Source organism: Salvelinus sp. IW2-2015, unplaced genomic scaffold (assembly GCF_002910315.2).
Source record: "Salvelinus sp. IW2-2015 unplaced genomic scaffold, ASM291031v2 Un_scaffold6305, whole genome shotgun sequence".
NCBI classification, from domain to species: domain Eukaryota; kingdom Metazoa; phylum Chordata; class Actinopteri; order Salmoniformes; family Salmonidae; genus Salvelinus; species Salvelinus sp. IW2-2015.
The window spans coordinates 1,970-21,164 of NW_019947568.1; the positions used below are offsets into that span (position 1 = coordinate 1,970).

General features: G+C 50.8%; 1 protein-coding gene across 1 annotated transcript; it reads left to right on the forward strand.

Annotated features, from left to right (window-relative positions):
* The first annotated feature begins 4,992 nt into the window (after window positions 1-4,992).
* Window positions 4,993-9,050, forward strand: LOC112078804 (low-density lipoprotein receptor-related protein 6). The gene is made up of 2 exons (XM_024144928.2): window positions 4,993-5,143; window positions 8,646-9,050. The coding sequence occupies exons 1-2, from the start codon at window positions 5,089-5,091 to the stop codon at window positions 8,906-8,908; spliced, it is 318 nt and encodes a 105-aa protein (XP_024000696.1). The 5' UTR covers window positions 4,993-5,088; the 3' UTR covers window positions 8,909-9,050.
* Window positions 9,051-19,195: the final 10,145 nt, after the last annotated feature.

Sequence of the window (19,195 nt, forward strand, 5' to 3'; positions counted from 1 at the left end):
CGTCCTGTAGTTGGCCTGTAACTCTAATGAACTGGATCGTCCTTTAGTTGGCTGTAGCTATATTGAACTGGATCGTCCTTTAGTTGGCCTGTAGCTCTATTACTGGATCGTCTTTAGTTGGCCGTAACTCAATGAACTGGATCGTCCTTTAGTTGGCCTGTAACTCTAATGAAACTGGATTGCGTTCTGTAGTTGGCCTGTAACTCTAATGACTGGATCGTCCTTTAGTTGACCTGTAACTCTAATGAACTGGATCGTCCTTTAGTTGGCCTGTAGCCTCTATTGAACTGGATCGTCCTTTAGTTGGCCTGTAGCTCTATTGAACTGGATCGTCCTTTAGTTGGCCTGTAACTCTATTGAACTGGATCGTCCTTTAGTTTGGCCTGTAGCTCTATTGGAACTGGATCGTCTTTAGTTGGCCTGTTAGCTCTATTGAACTGGATCTCTGTAGTTGCCTGTAACTCTAATGAACTGGATCCGTCCTTTAGTGTGCCTGTAGCTATATGAACTGGATCGTCCTTTAGTTGGCCTGTAACTCTATTGAACTGGATCGTCCTTTAGTTGGCCTGTAGCTCTATTGAACTGGATCGTCCTTTATGGCCTGTAGCCTCTTATTGGAACTGGATCGGCCTTTAGTTGGCCTGTACTTCTATTTGAACTGGGATCGTCCTTTAGTTGGCCTGTAACTCTAATGAACTGGATCGTCCTGTAGTTGGCCTGTAACTCTATTGAACTGGATCGTCCTTTAGTTTGCCTGTAGCTCTATTGAACGGATCGTCCTGTATATTGGCCTTGTAACTCTAATGAACTGGATTCTGTCCTTTAGTTGGCCTGTAACTCTAATGAACTGGATCGTCCTTAGTTGCTGCCTAGCTCTATTGAACGGGATCGTCCTTTAGTTGGCCTGTAGCTCTATGAACTGGATCGTCCTTTAGTATTGGCCTGAACTCTATTGAAACTGGATCGGTCCTTTTAGTTGGTCACTGTAACTCATTGAACTGGATCGTCCTGTAGTTGGCCTGTAACCTCTAATTGAACTGGATCGTCCTGTAGTTGGCCTGTAACTCTATGAACTGGATCGTCTTTAGTTGGCCTGAGCCTATTGAACTGGATCGTCCTGTAGTTGGCCTGTAACTCTAATGAACTGGATCGTCCTTTAGTTGGCCTGTAGCTATATTGAACGGATCGTCCTTTAGTTGGCCTGTAACTCTATTGAACTGGATCGTCCTTTAGTGGCCTGAGCTCTATTGAACTGGATCGTCCTTAGTTGGCCTGTAGCTCTATTGAACTGGATCGTCTTTAGTGGCCTGTAACTCTAATGAACTGGATCGTCCTTTTAGTTGGCCTGTAACTCTAATGAACTGATCGTCCCTGTATGTATGGTTGGCCATTGCGTAACTCTAATGAACTGGATCGTCCTTTAGTTGGCCTTTAACTTCACATGAACTGGATCGTCCTTTAGTTGGCCTGTTAGCTCTATTGAACTGGATCGTCCTTTAGTTGGCCTGTACTCTATATAACTGCTATTTAACCCTGGATACGTCCCTATGGATGTCCTTTAAGTGGCCTGTAGCTCTATTGAACTGGATCGTCCTTTAGTTGGCCTGTAGCTCTATGAACTGGATCGTCCTGTGCGCCTGGCCTTACAATCTAGAAACTGGATCGTCCTTTAGTTGGCCTGTTAGCTATATTGAACTGGATCGTCCTAGGTTGCCTGTAACTCTATGAACTGATAGTCTTATGTTGGCCTGTAAGCTCTATTGAACTGATCGTCCTTAGTTGGCCTGTAGCTCTAGTTGAAACTGGATCGTCCTTTAGTTGGCCTGTAACTCTATTGAACTGGATCGTCCTTTAGTTGGCCTGTAACTCTAATGAACTGGCATCGTCCTGTAGTTGGCCTGTAACTCTATTGAACTGGATCGTGCCTTTAGTTGGCCTGGAGCTCTATTGAACTGGATCGTCCTTTAGTTGGCCTGTAACTCTATGAACTGGATCGTTCCTTTAGTTGGCCTGTAACTCTATTGAACTGGATCGTCCTGTTAGTTGGGCCTGTAACTCTATTGAACTGGATCGTCCTTAGTTGGCCTGTAGCTCTATTGAACTGGATCGTCCTTTAGTTGGCCTGTAACTCTATTGAAACTGGATCGTCCTTTAGTTGGCCTGTAACTCTATTGAACTGGATCGGCCTGTAGTTGGCCTGTAACTCTATTGAACTGGATCGTCCTGTTAGTTGGCCTGTAACTCTATTGGAACTGGATCGTCCTTTAGTTGGCGCTGTAACTCTATGAGATGCCTGTTCTGTAATCTATTGAACTGGGATCTGCCTCCTTTAGTTGGCCTTGTGACTCTATTGAACCTTGGGAATTCGTTCCTTTAGTTGGCCTGTAACTCTATTGAACTGGATCGTTCCTTGTAGTTGGCCGTAGCTCTATTGAACTGGATCGTCCTTTAGTTGGCCTGTAACTCTAATGAAATGGATCGTCCTTTAGTTGGCCTGTAACTCTATGAACGGGATCGTCCTTTAGTTGCCTGTAGCTCTATTGAACTGGGACGACCAGTCTAACCAGTCCTAAAGAGATTCGTCTTCAGGGACCATCCATGACCATATAACCAATCATAACCAGTCCCAAAGAGATCGTCTCAGAGACCCATCCATGACCATATAACCAATCAGAACCAGTCCCAAAGAGATTCGTCTTCAGGGGACCCATCCATGCCCATATAATACCAATCATAACGTCCTTCAGGGACACATCCATGCCCATATAACCAATCATAACCAGACTAAAGAGATTCGTCTTCAGAGGAGACACATTCATGCCCATATAACCAAATCATAACCAGACCTAAAGAGATTCGTCTTTCAGAGACACATCCATGCCCATATAACCAATCATAACCAGTCCTAAAGAGATTCGTCTTCAAGGACCCATCCATGACCATATAACCAATCATAACGTCTTCAGGGACCCATCCATGCCCATAGAACCAACATAACGTCTTCAGGACCCATCCATGACCATATAACCAATCATAACCAGACCTAAAGAGATTCGTTCTTCAGGACCCATCCATGACCATATAACCAATCATAACCTAACAATAATTGCATCTTTTAGTCAGATTTTTTGCCAAATTAACAGTCAATTACATTTAGTCTTGTGGCAAGAAGACCCAGTCAAATCCAGGGGATGACCATGCAGACCTATACGGACCACAAATATAAACCACATGCAACGATTTCACAGATTTGACTGAGTTACGGTTCGTTGAAGGAAATCAGTTCAATATAATAAAATTCATTAGGACCTAATCTATTTATTTCACATGACTGGGAATAAGATATGCATCTGTTGGTCACAGATACCTTTAATAAAACAAAGCAGTCTGTATCTGGTGTGACCACCATTTGCCTCATGCAGTACGATTACATCTCCTTCACATCGAGTTTGATAGGCTGTTGATTGTGGCCGGTGGAATGTTGGCCCACTCCTCTTCAATGGCTGTGCGAATTGCTGGATATTGGCAGGAACTGGACAACACGCTGTTGTACACGTCGATCCGAGCATCCCAAACATGCTCAATGGGGTGACGTGTCTGGTGAGTATGCAGGCCATGAGAAACTGGGACATTTACAGCTTTCCAGGAATTGTGTACAGATCCTTGCGGACTGGGGGCCGGTGCATTATCCTGCTGAAACAAGAGTGATGGTGGCAGATGAATGGCACGACAAAGGCAATCAGGATCTCATCATGAGATCTCATGACACAGAAAACCGCTCGCCCACACAATGACATGAATCTGCCATCTGTGCCCCGGTACAGTGCGAAACCGGGACTAATCTGTTGAAGAGCACGCTTCTCCAGTCAAGACCCTGGTGAGGATGACGAGCTTCCCTGAAGACGGGTTTCTTCACAGTTTGTGCAGAAATTCTTCATTTGTGCAAACCTACAGTTTATCAGCTGTCCAGGTGGCTGGTCTCAGGTGATGAAGCCGGATGTGGAGGTCCTGGGCTGGCAAATTTCTCTAAAATGACAATGGAGGCGGCGGTATGGCAGAGAAATTAACATTTGATTCTCTGGCAACATCTCTGGTGGACATTCCTGCAGTCAGCATGCCAATTGCACACGCCCCTCCAAAACTTGAGACATCTGTGGCCATTGTGTTGTGGGACAAAACTTTTACATTTAGTAGCTTTTTATTTTCCCCAGGACAAGTGCACCTGGGTAATGATCACGCTGTTTAATCAGTTTTCTCGATATGCACACCTGTTCAGGTGGATGGATTATCTTGGCAAAGGAGAAATGCTCACTTAACAGCGACATAAAACAAAATGGTGTCCCATAATTTGAGAGAAATATGCATTTTATTCTCTATGGAAAATTTCTGGGGATCTTTTATTTCAGCTCCTGAAACACGGGACCAAACACTTTACATTGTTGCTGTTCTATTTTGGTTCAGTATATATGCATGATAATACCATTCCCCCCTCTCTTCTCCTTCCTCTGTTTCTCTTCAGGGAGTGAAAGAGATCCGGCCAGCAGCCGAGGTAGGGTCATAGGGGTATGTTATTCTAAACGAAGAGGCACCGTGTACTCCGGCAGAAAATAGTCCCTTCGGAATGTGTATCTTTCACACTCAAACAATTGTGTATTAGACCAGGTTTTCTGTCTTCGACCGGGAGCAAGTGTCTGACCTATCGTTTTGCGTGATTTTTTCAGCCACCGTAGAGATTTTGAATGTGTTGAAATCCGCTGACGAGAGGGCTGCATGTTAATGAAGTCCAACAATAGGCAGCGAGAAAGAGACGGAGGGGAAGGAGAAGAAGGTAAAGGGAGGGGGAGGGTTGGCATGTTCTCCTCCCGGGCGGAAGGAGACGTTGCGCTCAGGCAGGAGAATGAATCGCAGCGCCACCGAGCCTGAATCCGACGTAGTAGAAATGGAGCTGAGAATAATCAGAGTTACATTGTAGCCAGAAACAAACCAATATTGTTACAAAAATCTAACAGTTCCGTCGAGGAATAGGACACAGCCAATGCGAAGCCTGCGCTGAACAGGAGCGGCCGGGGTTGAGAAAGAGGCAGAAAGATGGGCGCCGTGCTACGGACTCTGTTGTTATGTAGTTTTTGTTTGCTAATACGAGGTGAGTTTTGGATCTTTTTGCTTGTTTTTGTTTTTTTCTTCCGTGGAAAGTTGGGGGGTGGGGGGATATGGTTTCCAGAGGAGGGGACCTAGTGTTCAGAATGTGGGCTCTTTCTTTGCAATGGCCGCGCTTGCTCATTAGTGGGGGCCCAGTTGAAGGGGATGTGATTTGCTCATCATCAGGAGTAGCTAGCTAACGTTAGCCAGGATGGCTAACTACAACACAGTGTTTTCCATAGCGCCTTGCTACCTGTGTTAATGCCTGTATCTACTGTAACTAGCTAACGTTAGCAGGATGGCTAACTACAACACAGTGTTTTCCATAGCGCCTTGCTACCTGTGTTTAAATGCCTGTATCTACTGTAACTAGCTACTTGCGTGAACCTGTGTTGAATGCCTGTATCTACTGTAACTAGCTAACGTTAGCAGATGGCTAACTACACACAGTGTTTTCCATAGCGCCTTGCTACCTGTGTTGAATGCCTGTATCTACTGTAACTAGCTAACGTTAGCAGGATGGCTAACCACACAACACAGTGTTTTCCATAGCGCCTTGCTACCTGTGTTGAATGCCTGTATCTACTGTAACAGCTAACGTTAGCAGGATGGCTAACTACAACACAGTGTTTTCCATAGCGCCTTGCTACCTGTGTTGAATGCCTGTATCTACTGTACTAGCTAACGTTAGCAGGATGGCTAACTACAACACAGTGTTTTCCATAGCGCCTTGCTACCTGTGTTGAATGCCTGTATCTATTGAACTAGCTAGGTGGCTATCCGATGATTGTTAACTAGCTAGTCATTTTTATTTCCACTGTTTTGTTGGTTTGCAACATTTTAGTTAAGTTAGCAGTGATTTTACTAGTTGTTTGTAGTATTTCACACCCGTTTAAGCCACGGCAGATATTTTCTACAGTTACTGTTGTGATTTAACTAACTATCTTAGCCAACCAGAGAGACCCTGATACCTAGCTAAGTCTGCTACGTAAACAGTGCTAACAATAATGTCGACTGCATATGTTACATTTTAAACGTTAAAATGTGCCTCCACAGAAAATACACATTTGTTGCATACGTTCATTTGGAAAGAGTGAGTAACTAACTACTTTTTGCAAGTCAAATATATAAAAGTAGCTAACTAGTTACAATATAAAACGGGGATACCGCATGAACAACGTTAGAACAGAGGACGTTCATTGGCGTTGCTTTCATAATTTATTGGCATAACTTTCTACAAAGTCTTGTAAGTAACTAGGCTAATGTGGATTGTAGTTCTCTAACAGCTATATACGAATACGTCAAGGCCGATTTGTACTTAAATATTAGTTTTACACTGCATGGTGACCGTGTAAACATCTGTTAAAATAATCATGGATTCCTTGTTCACACAATTTGCAACGGGAGCTTTAATCTTGGACTACGTCTCATTCTCACACAAAACTCATGTCAACTGGACTACGTCTCATTCTCACACAAACCTCATTCAATCTGGACTACGTCTCATTCTCACACAAACCTCATTCAATCTGGACTACGTCTCATTCTCACATAAACCTCATTCAATCTGGACTGCGTCTCATTCTCACACAAACCTCATTCAATCTGGACTACGTCTKATTCTCACATAAACTGCATTCAATCTGGACTACGTCTCATTCTCACATAAACCTAATTCAATCTGGACTATGTCTCATTCTCACACAAACCCAATTCATTGGTCTCTGTCTAGTAGAGTAAGGCACGTGAGGTCACTGTGTTGAACTATGGAGGGGGAAGTCTCTCTCCCAGGAGTCACACCCATCACGTCTTTGGCATTCCCCAGTTTTTGATATAAAAGGTTTAAATCCGCCTACGAGATGTCAAAGTAGACTGCAGTTTATTCAAGCCTTTGGTAGAATCAGAGGCGCTCTAACTGCCAAACCAGTGTCAAGACGATTTAGTTTGCTCCTGCCGTTCAGTGAAGTAAGTGCCCGTCATATTTAGTTGGCATAGATGGACTATTATTGCGAAATAGGTTTATCACCGTGTACTCTGAAACTAGTGTTCAGATACGATGTGATGTGAATGTTTTCAGTCGGGTCTGAGTGGTATTGAATTCAGTGGTTCCCAAGTGGCTCCCCGTTCCCTATAATAGTCCACTACTACCTTGGACCCGGACCCATAGGCTGAATCCCAAGTGACTCCCTATTCCCTATAATAGTCCACTACTKCCTTGGACCCGGACCCATAGGCTGAATCCCAAGTGGCTCCCCATTCCCTATAATAGTCCACTACTACCTTGGACCCGGACCCATAGGCTGAATCCCAAGTGACACTCATATTCCCTATGTGATTTTGATAGTTGTAGTCACGTCTGAGTAGTATTGAGCAGTAATACTGGCTACAGTAGGCTCGACCCTCTCGCTCGCCATCTGGCAGCCATATTGGATGACGTGGAGGAAAGGAAAAGCAGAGTGAAGTGGTTGAACTTTCATTCAACTGTTCTCAGAAATCACTGGTGTTTTTGGATCAGAAAGCACTGGTGTTTTTGGATCAGAAAAGCCCTGGTGTTTTTGGGATCAGAAAGCCCTGGTGTTTTGGGATCAGAAAGCCCTGGTGTTTATGGGATCAGAAAGCCCTTGTGTTTATGGGATCAGAAAGCCCTGGTGTTTTGGGATCAGAAAGCCCTGGTTTTTTGGGATCAGAAAGCCCTGTGTTTTTGGATCAGAAAGCCCTGGTGTTTATGGATCAGAAAGCCCTGGTGTTTATGGGATCAGAAAGCCCTGGTGTTTATGGGATCAGAAACCTGGTGTTTTTGATCAGAAAGCCCTGTCTCAAGACAACATGGAGGAGGATAACTCAAGTTTGGACCTTGTTCAGAGACGTTTCAGTCTGTGAAGAACGAGCTGCCTCTAGCAAGTTGTTGAATCTGTTTGTAGTGTGATATCCCCTATAATGGTTAGAGGTCACTACTAGAGAGTCGACCTCTAGTCACTACAGAGAGGAGTAGATCAGGCTCTAACCTAATGGAGTTAACATTTCTCCTCAGTTGGTTGATGTTGAAACAGACAGCGGTTTTTGCATCTGGCTCATCTGCCCCCGGCTGACTTGGTCATCTGTCCCCCGGGCTGACTTGGTTATCTGTCCCCCGGGCTGACTTGGTTATCTGTCCCCCGGCTGACTTGCTTATCTGTCGTCCCCCGGCTGACTTGGTTATCTGTCGTCCCCCGGGCTGACTTGGTTATCTGTCGTCCCCCGGGCTGACTTGGTTATCTGTCGCCCCCGGGCTGACTTGGTTATCTGTCCCCTGGCTGACTACTACTGACTACTACTTTTGAACACAGCCCAGTAGGACTGCAGGGGGGTCGCAGGACTGCAGGGGGGTCGTAGGACTGCAGGGGGGTCGTAGGGGTGTCGTACTGTAGGGGTGTGTAGGGGGTCGAAGGACTGTAGGGTGGTTATAGTACTGTAGGGTGTCATAGTACTATGTAGTATTTCTGTCTGACCCTATTCCCCCCCACCAGGTGTACCCCTCCTGCTGTATGCCAACCGGCGGGACCTGCGGCTGGTGGATGCGGCCACGGCAGGGCCAACCCACGGTGGTGGTGGGGTCTGGAGGACGCCGCCGCTGTTGGATTACGTATACGCTCAGGGATTGGTCTACTGGAGTGACGTCAGCGAGGAGGCCATCAAACGCACCACCTTCAACCAACAGGGCCCGGCACGGCGGCGGCGGCCCAGACCGTGGTTGTATCGGGCTGGCGTCGCCGGACGGCCTGGCCTGTGATTGGTTAGGCAAGAAGCTGTACTGGACAGACTCCGAGACCAATCGGATAGAGGTGGCTGAGCTGGATGGATCGTTACGGAGAGTTCTCTTCTGGCAGGACCTGGACCAGCCCCAGCCATCTCTCTGGACCCGGGGAGAGGGTGAGTACCTGACAAGTAGTGCTCAGTAGAACTACCTGGACCCGGCTTGGTCTGGGAGGAGGAGGAGTGTGTTACTGCGCTCGTATCTCACCTTTGTCCCTTACCTGGATTGGTTGCAAGGTTCAAAACCAAGAGCTTCTCCCTCGAACAGACGTATCCGTCCGTCTGGAGGATACTAGAACGTTAGGGAACAGTGCAGGCTGGAGGTACAGGGACGTGTCTCTCGTCTGGAGGATACTAGAACGTTAGGGACAGTGCAGGCTGGAGGTACAGGACGTGTCTCCGTCTGGAGGATACTAGAACGTTAGGGAACAGTGCAGGCTGGAGGTACAGGGACGTGTCTCTGTCTGGAGGATACTAGAACGTTAGGGAACAGTGCAGGCTGGAGTACAGGGACGTGTCTCCTCTGGAGGATACTAGAACGTTAGGGAACAGTGCAGGCTGGAGGTACAGGGACGTGTGTCTCCGTCTGGAGGATACTAGAACGTTAGGGAACAGTGCAGGCTGGAGGTACAGGGACGTGTGTCTCTGTCTGGAGGATACTAGAACGTTAGGGAACAGTGCAGGCTGGAGGTACAGGGACGTGTGTCCGTCTGGAGGATACTAGAACGTTAGGGAACAGTGCAGGCTGAGGTACAGGGACGTGTCTCTGTCTGGAGGATACAGAACGTTAGGGAACAGTGCAGGCTGGAGGTACAGGGACGTGTGTCCGTCTGGAGGATACTAGAACGTTAGGGAACAGTGCAGGCTGGAGGTACAGGGACGTCTCTGTCTGGAGGAACTAGAACGTTAGGAACAGTGCAGGCTGGAGGTACAGGGACGTGTGTCTCCGTCTGGAGAGATACTAGAACGTTAGGGAACAGTGCAGGCTGGAGGTACAGGGACGTGTCTCTCTGTCTGGAGGATACTAGAACGTTAGGGAACAGTGCAGGCTGAGGTACAGGGACGTGTCTCTGTCTGGAGGATACTAGAACGTTAGGGAACAGTGCAGGCTGGAGGTACAGGGACGTGTCTCTCCGTCTGGAGGAACTAGAACGTTAGGGAACAGTGCAGGCTGGAGGTACAGGGACGTGTCTCCGTCTGGAGGATACGAGAACGTTAGGGAACAGTGCAGGCTGGAGGTACAGGGACGTGTCTCTGTCTGGAGGATACTAGAACGTTTAGGGAACAGTGCAGGCTGAGGTACAGGACGTGTTCTCTGTCTGGAGGATACTAGAACGTTAGGGAACAGTGAGGCTGGAGTGCAGGTGGAGTGTGTCTGTCTGAGGATACAGAACGTTAGGAACAGTGCAGGCTGGAGGTACAGGGACGTGTCTCCGTCTGGAGGATTTTTTACGCTAGGCTAATATGTCTGTACCTGGTCTAGATTTACGCTAGGCTAATATGTCTGTACCTGGTCTAGATTTACGCTACTAATATGTCGCTTAGAGATTTACTGTCTACTGGACAGTGTAATCTGTACTGGTCAGTGGACACAGCTGTAAACACTTTGTTTACTCTGTACTGGTCAGTAGACACGGCTGTTGACACTGTTTGTTTACTCTGTACTGGTCAGTGGACACGGCTGTTGACACTGTTGTTTACTCTGTACTGGTCAGTGGACACGGCTGTTGACACTGTTTGTTTACTCTGTACTGGTCAGTGGACACAGCTGTTGACACTGTTTGTTTACTCTGTACTGGTCAGTGGACACAGGCTGTTGACACTGTTTGTTTACTCTGTTACTGCGTCAGTGGACACGGACTGTTGTCACTGTTTGTTTACTCTAGGACTGGTCAGTGGACACGGCTGTTGTCACTGTTGTTTACATTTCACCAGTCTGCTCTCTGGTGAGTGGGATGTGAATTGGTTTGCGTCTCTTCATGGCTAGTCGCCTCAGTGCGCTGGACAGGACACTATCGTCACATACATTTATGTCACACAGTTCCATTTTGAATCAGCTGCTTGTCAAATCTCAAACAGTCTTTCTTCAGCTGAGATGAAGATACAGTTGAAGTCAGAAGTTACATACACTGAGGTTGGAGTCATTAAAACTCGTTTTTCAACCACTCCACACATTTCTTGTTAACCAAACTATAGTTTTGCAAGTCGGTTAGGGCATCTACTTTGTGCATGACACAAGTCATTTTCCAACAATTGTTTACAGACAGATATATTCACTTATAATTCACTGTATCACAATTCCAGTGGGTCAGAAGTTTACATACACTAAGTTGACTGTGCCTTTAAAACCGCTTGGAAAATTCCAGAAAATGATTTCATGGCTTTAGAAGCTTCTGATAGGCTAATTGACATCATTTGAGTCATATGGGATGTATTTCAAGGCCACCTTCAAACTCAGTGCCTCTTTGCTTGACATCATGGGAAAATCAAAATAAATCACCAAGACCTCAGAAAAACCACCTGAACAGGTGGGGGGGGCAGTCTAATGATTGTGTATTATTGGTTATGCTAGTTGCTGGGCTCAGGTCTCTTTTTGGAAGCCCTCAGGATGTGACTGAGGAGAGTTTGATTCTCCCAGGAGGGTCACGGTGGGGCTGTGGTGACCTAGAGGGGACTAGTGTTACTAGGCAGGGCTGACCAGGTGAACCTCTGGGTAACCTGAGAGTGAAGCCAGACAAGGCTTCAAGAGGAATCTGATACTGTGGATGCTGGACCATACTGGAGGGCTGGCCTGAGCTCCCATACACCCTCACCCCCACTCAGCTGAAAGCCGACTCTCTCCTCAGGTAACACGTGTAGCCCATCACCCCCCCCCCCCCCCCCCCACTAAACCATGACCCCTAGTCACACTATAGCTGAGGGTAATGGCCCCGGTCATCCTATAGCTGAGGGTAATGGCCCCCGGTCGTCCTATAGCTGAGGGTAATGGTCCCTAGTCACCCTATAGCTGAGGGTAATGGTCCCTAGTCACCCTATAGCTGAGGGTAATGGCCCCTGGTCACCCATAGCTGAGGTAATGGCCCCGCGCCTATAGCTGAGGGTAATGGCCCCTAGTCACCCTATAGCTGAGGGTAATGGCCCCTGGTCACCCTATAGCTGAGGGTAATGGCCCCGGTCGCCCTATAGCTGAGGGTAATGGCCCCGGTCACCCTATAGCTGAGGGTAATGGCCCGGTCGCCCTATAGCTGAGGGTAATGGCCCCGGTCGCCCTATAGCTGAGGGTAATGGCCCCCGGTCACCCTATAGCTGAGGGTAATGGCCCCCGGTCGCCCTATAGCTGAGGGTAATGGCCCCCGGTCGTCCTATAGCTGAGGGTAATGCCCCCGGTCGTCCTATAGCTGAGGGTAATGGCCCCCGGTCGTCCTATAGCTGAGGGTAATGGCCCCCGGTCACCCTATAGCTGAGGGTAATGGCCCCCGGTCGCCCTATAGCTGAGGGTAATGGCCCCCGGTCGTCCTATAGCTGAGGGTAAGGCCCCCGGGTCGTCCTATAGCTGAGGGTAATGGCCACCTTTAATTTCTCAGCCCCTCTAAGGCTATGGGCCATTGTGTCTATTGCAGTACTCTACCCCTGGTCCCTCCCCAGGAGCAGGAGCTACTAGTGTTATCCTACACCCACTAGGAGAGCTTTGATCCAGGTTGACTTTCAGACCATCCTTCCCAGACTCCAGTTTAGGGCTGGCCAACATGGCCAAAATATATCACAGTATTTTTACATTTTTGTTTTTGAGCAATACAAATTTTAAATTTGCTTTGAGTTGTGCGTGGCCCGAGGGTGGCAACACACATAAGTAATTTCAATCGATCTTTCTCCATTCGGATTGGTTTATACTGTTCAATTATTAGAATTTTTTTATGTAACCTTTTATTTAACTAGGTAAGTCAGTTGAGAACAAATTCTTATTTTACAATGACGGCCTCCCGGGGAACAGTGTGTTAACTGCCTTGTTCAGGGGCAGAACGACATATTTTTACCTTGTCAGCTCAGGGATTTGATCTAGCAACCTTTTGGTTACTGGCCCATCGCTCTAACCGCTAGGCTACCTGCTCTAACCGCTAGGCTACCTGCTCTAACCGCCAGGCTACCTGCTCTAACCGCCAGGCTACCTGCTCTAACCGCCAGGCTACCTGCTCTAACCGCCAGGCTTCCTGCTCTAACCGCCAGGCTACCTGCCGACCCCATAATAACCACTAGGCTACCTGCCGACCCCATAATAACCACTAGGCTACCTGCCACCCCATAATAACCACTAGGCTACCTGCCGCACCTGCAAAATTAAAACAATTTTCTATATTTCCGTCATTCATTTGAGATCATTTCCACGCTGCCACGAAGGGCTCCAGGATATTCGCAACAAATCTAGGCCTTATTTTAACCAAATGTTGCAATTGAGATTTGACTAGCGATTTAGATCAAACACTTGGGTGAACTAAGTGGAATCATGGAAATAGAATGATTATTTAAATTCTGTAGTTAGAATATAATAGTGAACACTTTGAATACAGCATCGTTTGACATGACAACGAATCAAAATGCCAGGGAGGACGAGTTGTGACATGGTAGGAACCAAAGTGTTGGTAAGTGTTTCCTAGGGGACCCTATAATCTTTGGCTACATTGAATATGCTCTCTAGCTAACATATTCATGCTTCACCTATTCATCTTTGATTTAGAAGATACTGTTGCACAAACGACATGGTGATTTAGGCCTACACCATCACTGGTATCAGGCTGTATAGCTAGCTACGTTTGGTCTGACTCTGTACATTTACTAGCTAGCTACGTTTGGTATGTTTGACTCTGTCATTTACTAGCTAGCTACGGTGGTCTGACCCTCTGCATTTACTAGCTAGCTACGGTTGGTCTGACTCTGTGCATTTACTAGCTAGCTACGGTTGGTCTGACTCTGTACATTATCTACTAGCTACGGTTGGCTGACTCTGTACATTTACTAGCTAGCTACCGTTGGGCTGACTCTGTGCATTTACTAGCTAGCTACGTTTGGGCTGACTCTGTGCATTTATAGCTAGCTACGTTGGTTTGACTCTGTACATTTACTAGCTAGCTACGTTGTCTGACTCTGTACATTTACTAGCTAGCTACGTTTGGTCTGACTCTGTACATTTACTAGCTAGCTACGTTTGGTCTGACTGTACATTTACTAGCTAGCTACATTTGGTCTGACTCTGTACATTTACTAGCTAGCTACATTTGGTCTGACTCGTGCATTTACTAGCTAGCCAGCCAACTAGCGATTAGCCACAACTTGCTAAGAATAGGCTAGCTAGTGTTTACAGATGTAAGAGAAACACCTAATAGTGTATTTATAGAACACTAGTGGATTATATTATGAAGCAAAGTGAGAACAGCATCGTTGTCGTATATAGTAAAATACGATATACCGACCGCCCTACTCCAGTTCCTACCTCTGGTTTCTAGCAGGAGGGTTAAGGTGAAACGTAGCGCTGTGATGGGTTTAGCAGGAGGGCTAACGTGTGCCCCCTCTCTCTGTCCCCCCTCCTCTCTCTGTGTCCCCCCCTCCTCCCCTCTCTGTGCCCCCCCATCCTCTCTCTGTGTCCCCCATCCTCTCTCTGTGTCCCCCCCATCCTCTCTCTGTGTCCCCCCATCCTCTCTCTGTGTCCCCCCCATCCTCTCTCTGTGTCCCCCCCATCCTCTCTCTGTGTCCCCCCATCCTCTCTCTGTGTCCCCCTCTCTCTCTGTCCCCCCCATCCTCTCTCTGTGTCCCCCTCTTTGTGCTCTCCTCTCTCCAAGGCCTGCCAGAGGGAGGTATTGACGTCTAAGTTACTGGCAGCTATTCCAACAGGGTAACAAGCCAAGCCATGTTGGCATGCAGTGTGTTTGGGGGGGGTCTGGCCCTGTGTGTGTCGGCCTGGCCCTGTGTGTGTCGGCCTGGCTCTGCATCCTCCCTGAAAAGATTATGGGTGTAAGTGACTGCTCTGGATTCCAGCAGGCGCTGGTTGTTATAGTGTTAATGGGTCTCGGTGGGGTGTCTGGCTCACATGTGTGCCGCCTGTTTGATCCCTCAGTGGAAGGAGTGGAACTACAGATTCAGCCTGGCCTCGCTGCCTGGCCTCGCTGCCTGGAGCTACAGATTCAGCCTGGCCTCGCTGCCTGGCCTCGCTGCCTGGCCTCGCTGCCTGGCCTGGCTGCCTGGGCCTGAGGCTACAGATTCAGCCCGGCCTCGCTGCCTGGAGCTACAGATTCAGCCCGGCCTCGCTGCCTGGAGCTACAGATTCCAGCCCTGGCCTCGCTGCCTGGAGCTACAGATTCAGCCTGGCCTCGCTGCCCGGCCTCGCTGCCTGGAACTACAGATTCAGCTGGCCTCGCTGCCTGGCCTCGCTGCCCGGCCTCGCTGCCTGGAACTACAGATTCAGCCTGGCCTCGCTGCCTGGAGCTACAGATTCAGCCTGGCCTCGCTGCCTGGAGCTACAGATTCAGCCTGCCTCGCTGCCTGGCCTCGCTGCCTGGGCCTGGAGCTACAGATTCAGCCCGGCCTCGCTGCCGGAGCTACAGATTCAGCCGGCCTCGCTGCCTGAGCTACAGATTCAGCCCGGCCTCGCTGCTGGAGCTACAGATTCAGCCCGGCCTCGCTGCCTGGAGCTACAGATTCAGCCCGGCTTCCGCCTGCGGAGCTACAGATTCAGCCCGGCCTCGCTGCCTGGAGCTACAGATTCAGCCCGGCCTCGCTGCCTGGAGCTACAGATTCAGCCTGGTCTCGCTGCCTGGGGCTACAGATTCAGCCTGGCCTCGCTGCTTGGAGCTACAGATTCAGCCTGCCTCGCTGCCTGGAGCTACAGATTCAGCCTGGCCTCGCTGCCTGGAGCTACAATTCAGCCTGGCCTCGCTGCCTGGAGCTACAGATTCAGCCTGGCCTCGCTGCCTGGAATTACAGATTCAGCCTGGCCTCGCTGCCTGAGCTACAGATTCAGCCTGGCCTCGCTGCCTGGAGCTACAGATTCAGCCTGGCCTCGCCTGCCTGGGCTACAGATTCCGCTGGCCTCGCTGTCTGGAGCTACAGATTCAGCCTGGCCTCGCTAACTGGGCCTGGAGCTACAGATTCAGCCTGGCCTCGCTGCATGGGCCTGGAGCTACAGATTCAGCCTGGCCTCGCTGCCTGGCCTGGAGCTACAGATTCAGCCTGCTGCCTCGCTGCTGGAGCTACAGATTCAGCCCGGCCTCGCTGCCTGGAGCTACAGATTCAGCCCGGCCTCGCTGCCTGGAGCTACAGATTCAGCCCGGCCTCGCTGCCTGGAGCTACAGATTCAGCCCGGCCTCGCTGCCTGGAGCTACAGATTTCAGCCTGGCCTCGCTGCCTGGAGCTACAGATTCAGCCCGGCCTCGCTGCCTGGAGCTACAGATTCAGCCCGGCCTCCGCTGCCTGGAGCTACAATTCAGCCCGTCCTCGCTGCCTGGAGCTACATATTCAGCCCGGCCTCGCTGCCTGGAGCTACAGATTCAGCCCGGCCTCGCTGCCTGGAGCTACAGATTCAGCCCGGCCTCGCTGCCTGGAGCTACAGATTCAGCCCGGCCTCGCTGCCTGGAGCTACAGATTCAGCCTGGCCTCGCTGCCTGCCTCGCTGCCTGGAGCTACAGATTCAGCCCGGCCTCGCTGCCTGGAGCTACAGATTCAGCCCGTCCTCGCTGCCTGGAGCTACATATTCAGCCCGGCCTCGCTGCCTGGAGCTACAGATTCAGCCCGGCCTCGCTGCCTGGAGCTACAGAGTTCAGCCCGCCTCGCTGCCTGGAGCTACAGATTCAGCCTGGCCTCGCTGCCTGGAGCTACAGATTCAGCCTGGCCTCGCTTGCCTTGCCCCGCTGCCTGGAGCTACAGATTCAGCCCGGCCTCGCCTGCCTGGCCTCGCTGCCTGGAGCTACAGATTCAGCCTGGCCTCGCTGCCTGGGGCTACAGATTCAGCCTGGCCTGCTGCTCTGCCCCGCTGCCTGGAGCTACAGATTCAGCCGGCCTCGCTGCCTGGCCTCGCTGCCTGGAGCTACAGATTCAGCCTGGCCTCGCTGCCTGGCCCCGCTGCCTGGAGCTACAGATTCAGCCCGGCCTCGCTGCCTGGCCTCGCTGCCTGGAGCTACAGATTCAGCCTGGCCTCGCTGCCTGGGGCTACAGATTCAGCCGGCCTCGCTGCCTGGGGCTACAGATTCAGCCTGGCCTCGCTGCCTTGAGCTACAGATTCAGCCTGGTCTCGCTGCCTGGAGCTACAGATTCAGCCTGGCCTCGCTGCCTGGGCCTGGAGCTACAGATTCAGCCTGGCCTCGCGCCTGGCCTGGAGCTACAGATTCAGCCGCTCGCTGCCTGGAGCTACAGATTCAGCCGGCCTCGCTGCCTGGAGCTACAGATTCAGCCTGGCCTCGCTGCCTGGAGCTACAGCTCAGCCTGGCCTCGCTGCCTGGAGCTACAGATTCCGCCTGGCCTCCGCTGTCTGGAGCTACAGATTCAGGCTGGCCTCGCTACTGGGCCTGGAGCTACAGATTCAGCCTGGCCTCGCTGCATGGGCCTGGAGCTACAGATTCAGCCGCCTCGCTGCCTGGGCCTGGAGCTACAGATTCAGCCTGGCCTCGCTGCCGGAGCTACAGATTCAGCCCGGCCTCGCTGCCTGGAGCTACAGATTCAGCCCGGCCTCGCTGCCTGGAGCTACAGATTCAGCCCGGCCTCGCTGCCTGGAGCTACAGATTCAGCCGTCCTCGCTGCCTGGAGCTACATATTCAGCCCGGCCTCGCTGCCTGGAGCTACAGATTCAGCCCGGCCTCGCTGCCTGGAGCTACAGATTCAGCCCGGCCTCGCTGCCTGAGCTACAGATTCAGCCTGGCCTCGCTGCCTGGCCCGCTGCCTGGAGCTACAGATTCAGCCCGGCCTCGCTGCCTGGACTACAGATTCAGCCCGGCCTCGCTGCCTGGAGCTACAGATTCAGCCCGCCTCGCTGCCTGGAGCTACAGATTCAGCCCGGCCTCGCTGCCTGGAGCTACAGATTCAGCCTGCCTCGCTGCCTGGCCTCGCTGCCTGGAGCTGCTACAGATTCAGCCCGGCCTCGCTGCCTGGAGCTACAGATTCAGCCCGTCCTCGCTGCCTGGAGTACATATTCAGCCCGGCCCGCTGCCTGAGCTACAGAATTCAGCCTGGGCCTCGCTGCCTGGAGCTACAGATTCAGCCGGCCTCGCTGCCTGGAGCTACAGATTCAGCCTGGCCTCGCTGCCTGGAGCTACAGATTCAGCCTGGCCTCGCTGCCTGGCCCCGCTGCCTGGAGCTACAGATTCAGCCCGGCCTCGCTGCTGGCCTCGCTGCCTGGAGCTACAGATTCAGCCTGGCCTCCTGCTGGGGCTACAGATTCAGCCCGCTCGCTGCCTGGGGCTACAGATTCAGCCTGGCCTCGCTGCCTTGAGCTACAGATTCAGCCTGGTCTCGCTGCCTGGAGCTACAGATTCAGCCTGGCCTCGCTGCCTTGAGCTACAGATTCAGCCTGGTCTCGCTGCCTGGAGCTACAGATTCAGCCTGGCCTCGCTGCCTGGGCTGGAGCTACAGATTCAGCCTGGCCTCGCTGCCTGGGCCTGGAGCTACAGATTCAGCCTGGCCTCGCTGCCTGGGCCTGGAGCTACAGATTCAGCCTGGTCTCGCTGCCTGGAGCTACAGATTCAGCCTGGCCTCGCTGCCTTGAGCTACAGATTCAGCCTGGTCTCGCTGCCTGAGCTACAGATTCACCTGGCCTCGCTGCCTAACTACAGATTCAGCCTGGCTCGCTGCCTAGAGCTACAGATTCAGCCTGGCCTCGCTGCCTGGGCCTGAGCTACAGATTCAGCCTGGCCTCGCTGCCTGGGCCTGGAGCTACAGATTTCAGCCTGCCTCGCTGCCGGGCCTGGAGCTACAGATTCAGCCTGGCCTCGCTGGCCTGGAGCTACAGATTCAGCCTGGCCTCGCTGCCTGGAGCTACAATTCAGCTGCTCGGCCTGGAGCTACGATTCAGCTGGCCTCGCGTCTGGAGCTACAGATTCAGCCTGGCCTCACTCTGGTCTGACTGTACCAGAGGGTAGAATAACTCTCTACTCTGATTTCAGATCACTGTCTGACTGTACCAGAGGTAGAATAACTCTCTACTCCGCTGTCAGATCACTCTGGTCTCACTGTACCAGAGGGTAGAATAACTATTTACCAACGCTCAACACCCTTTCAATAATCTCTC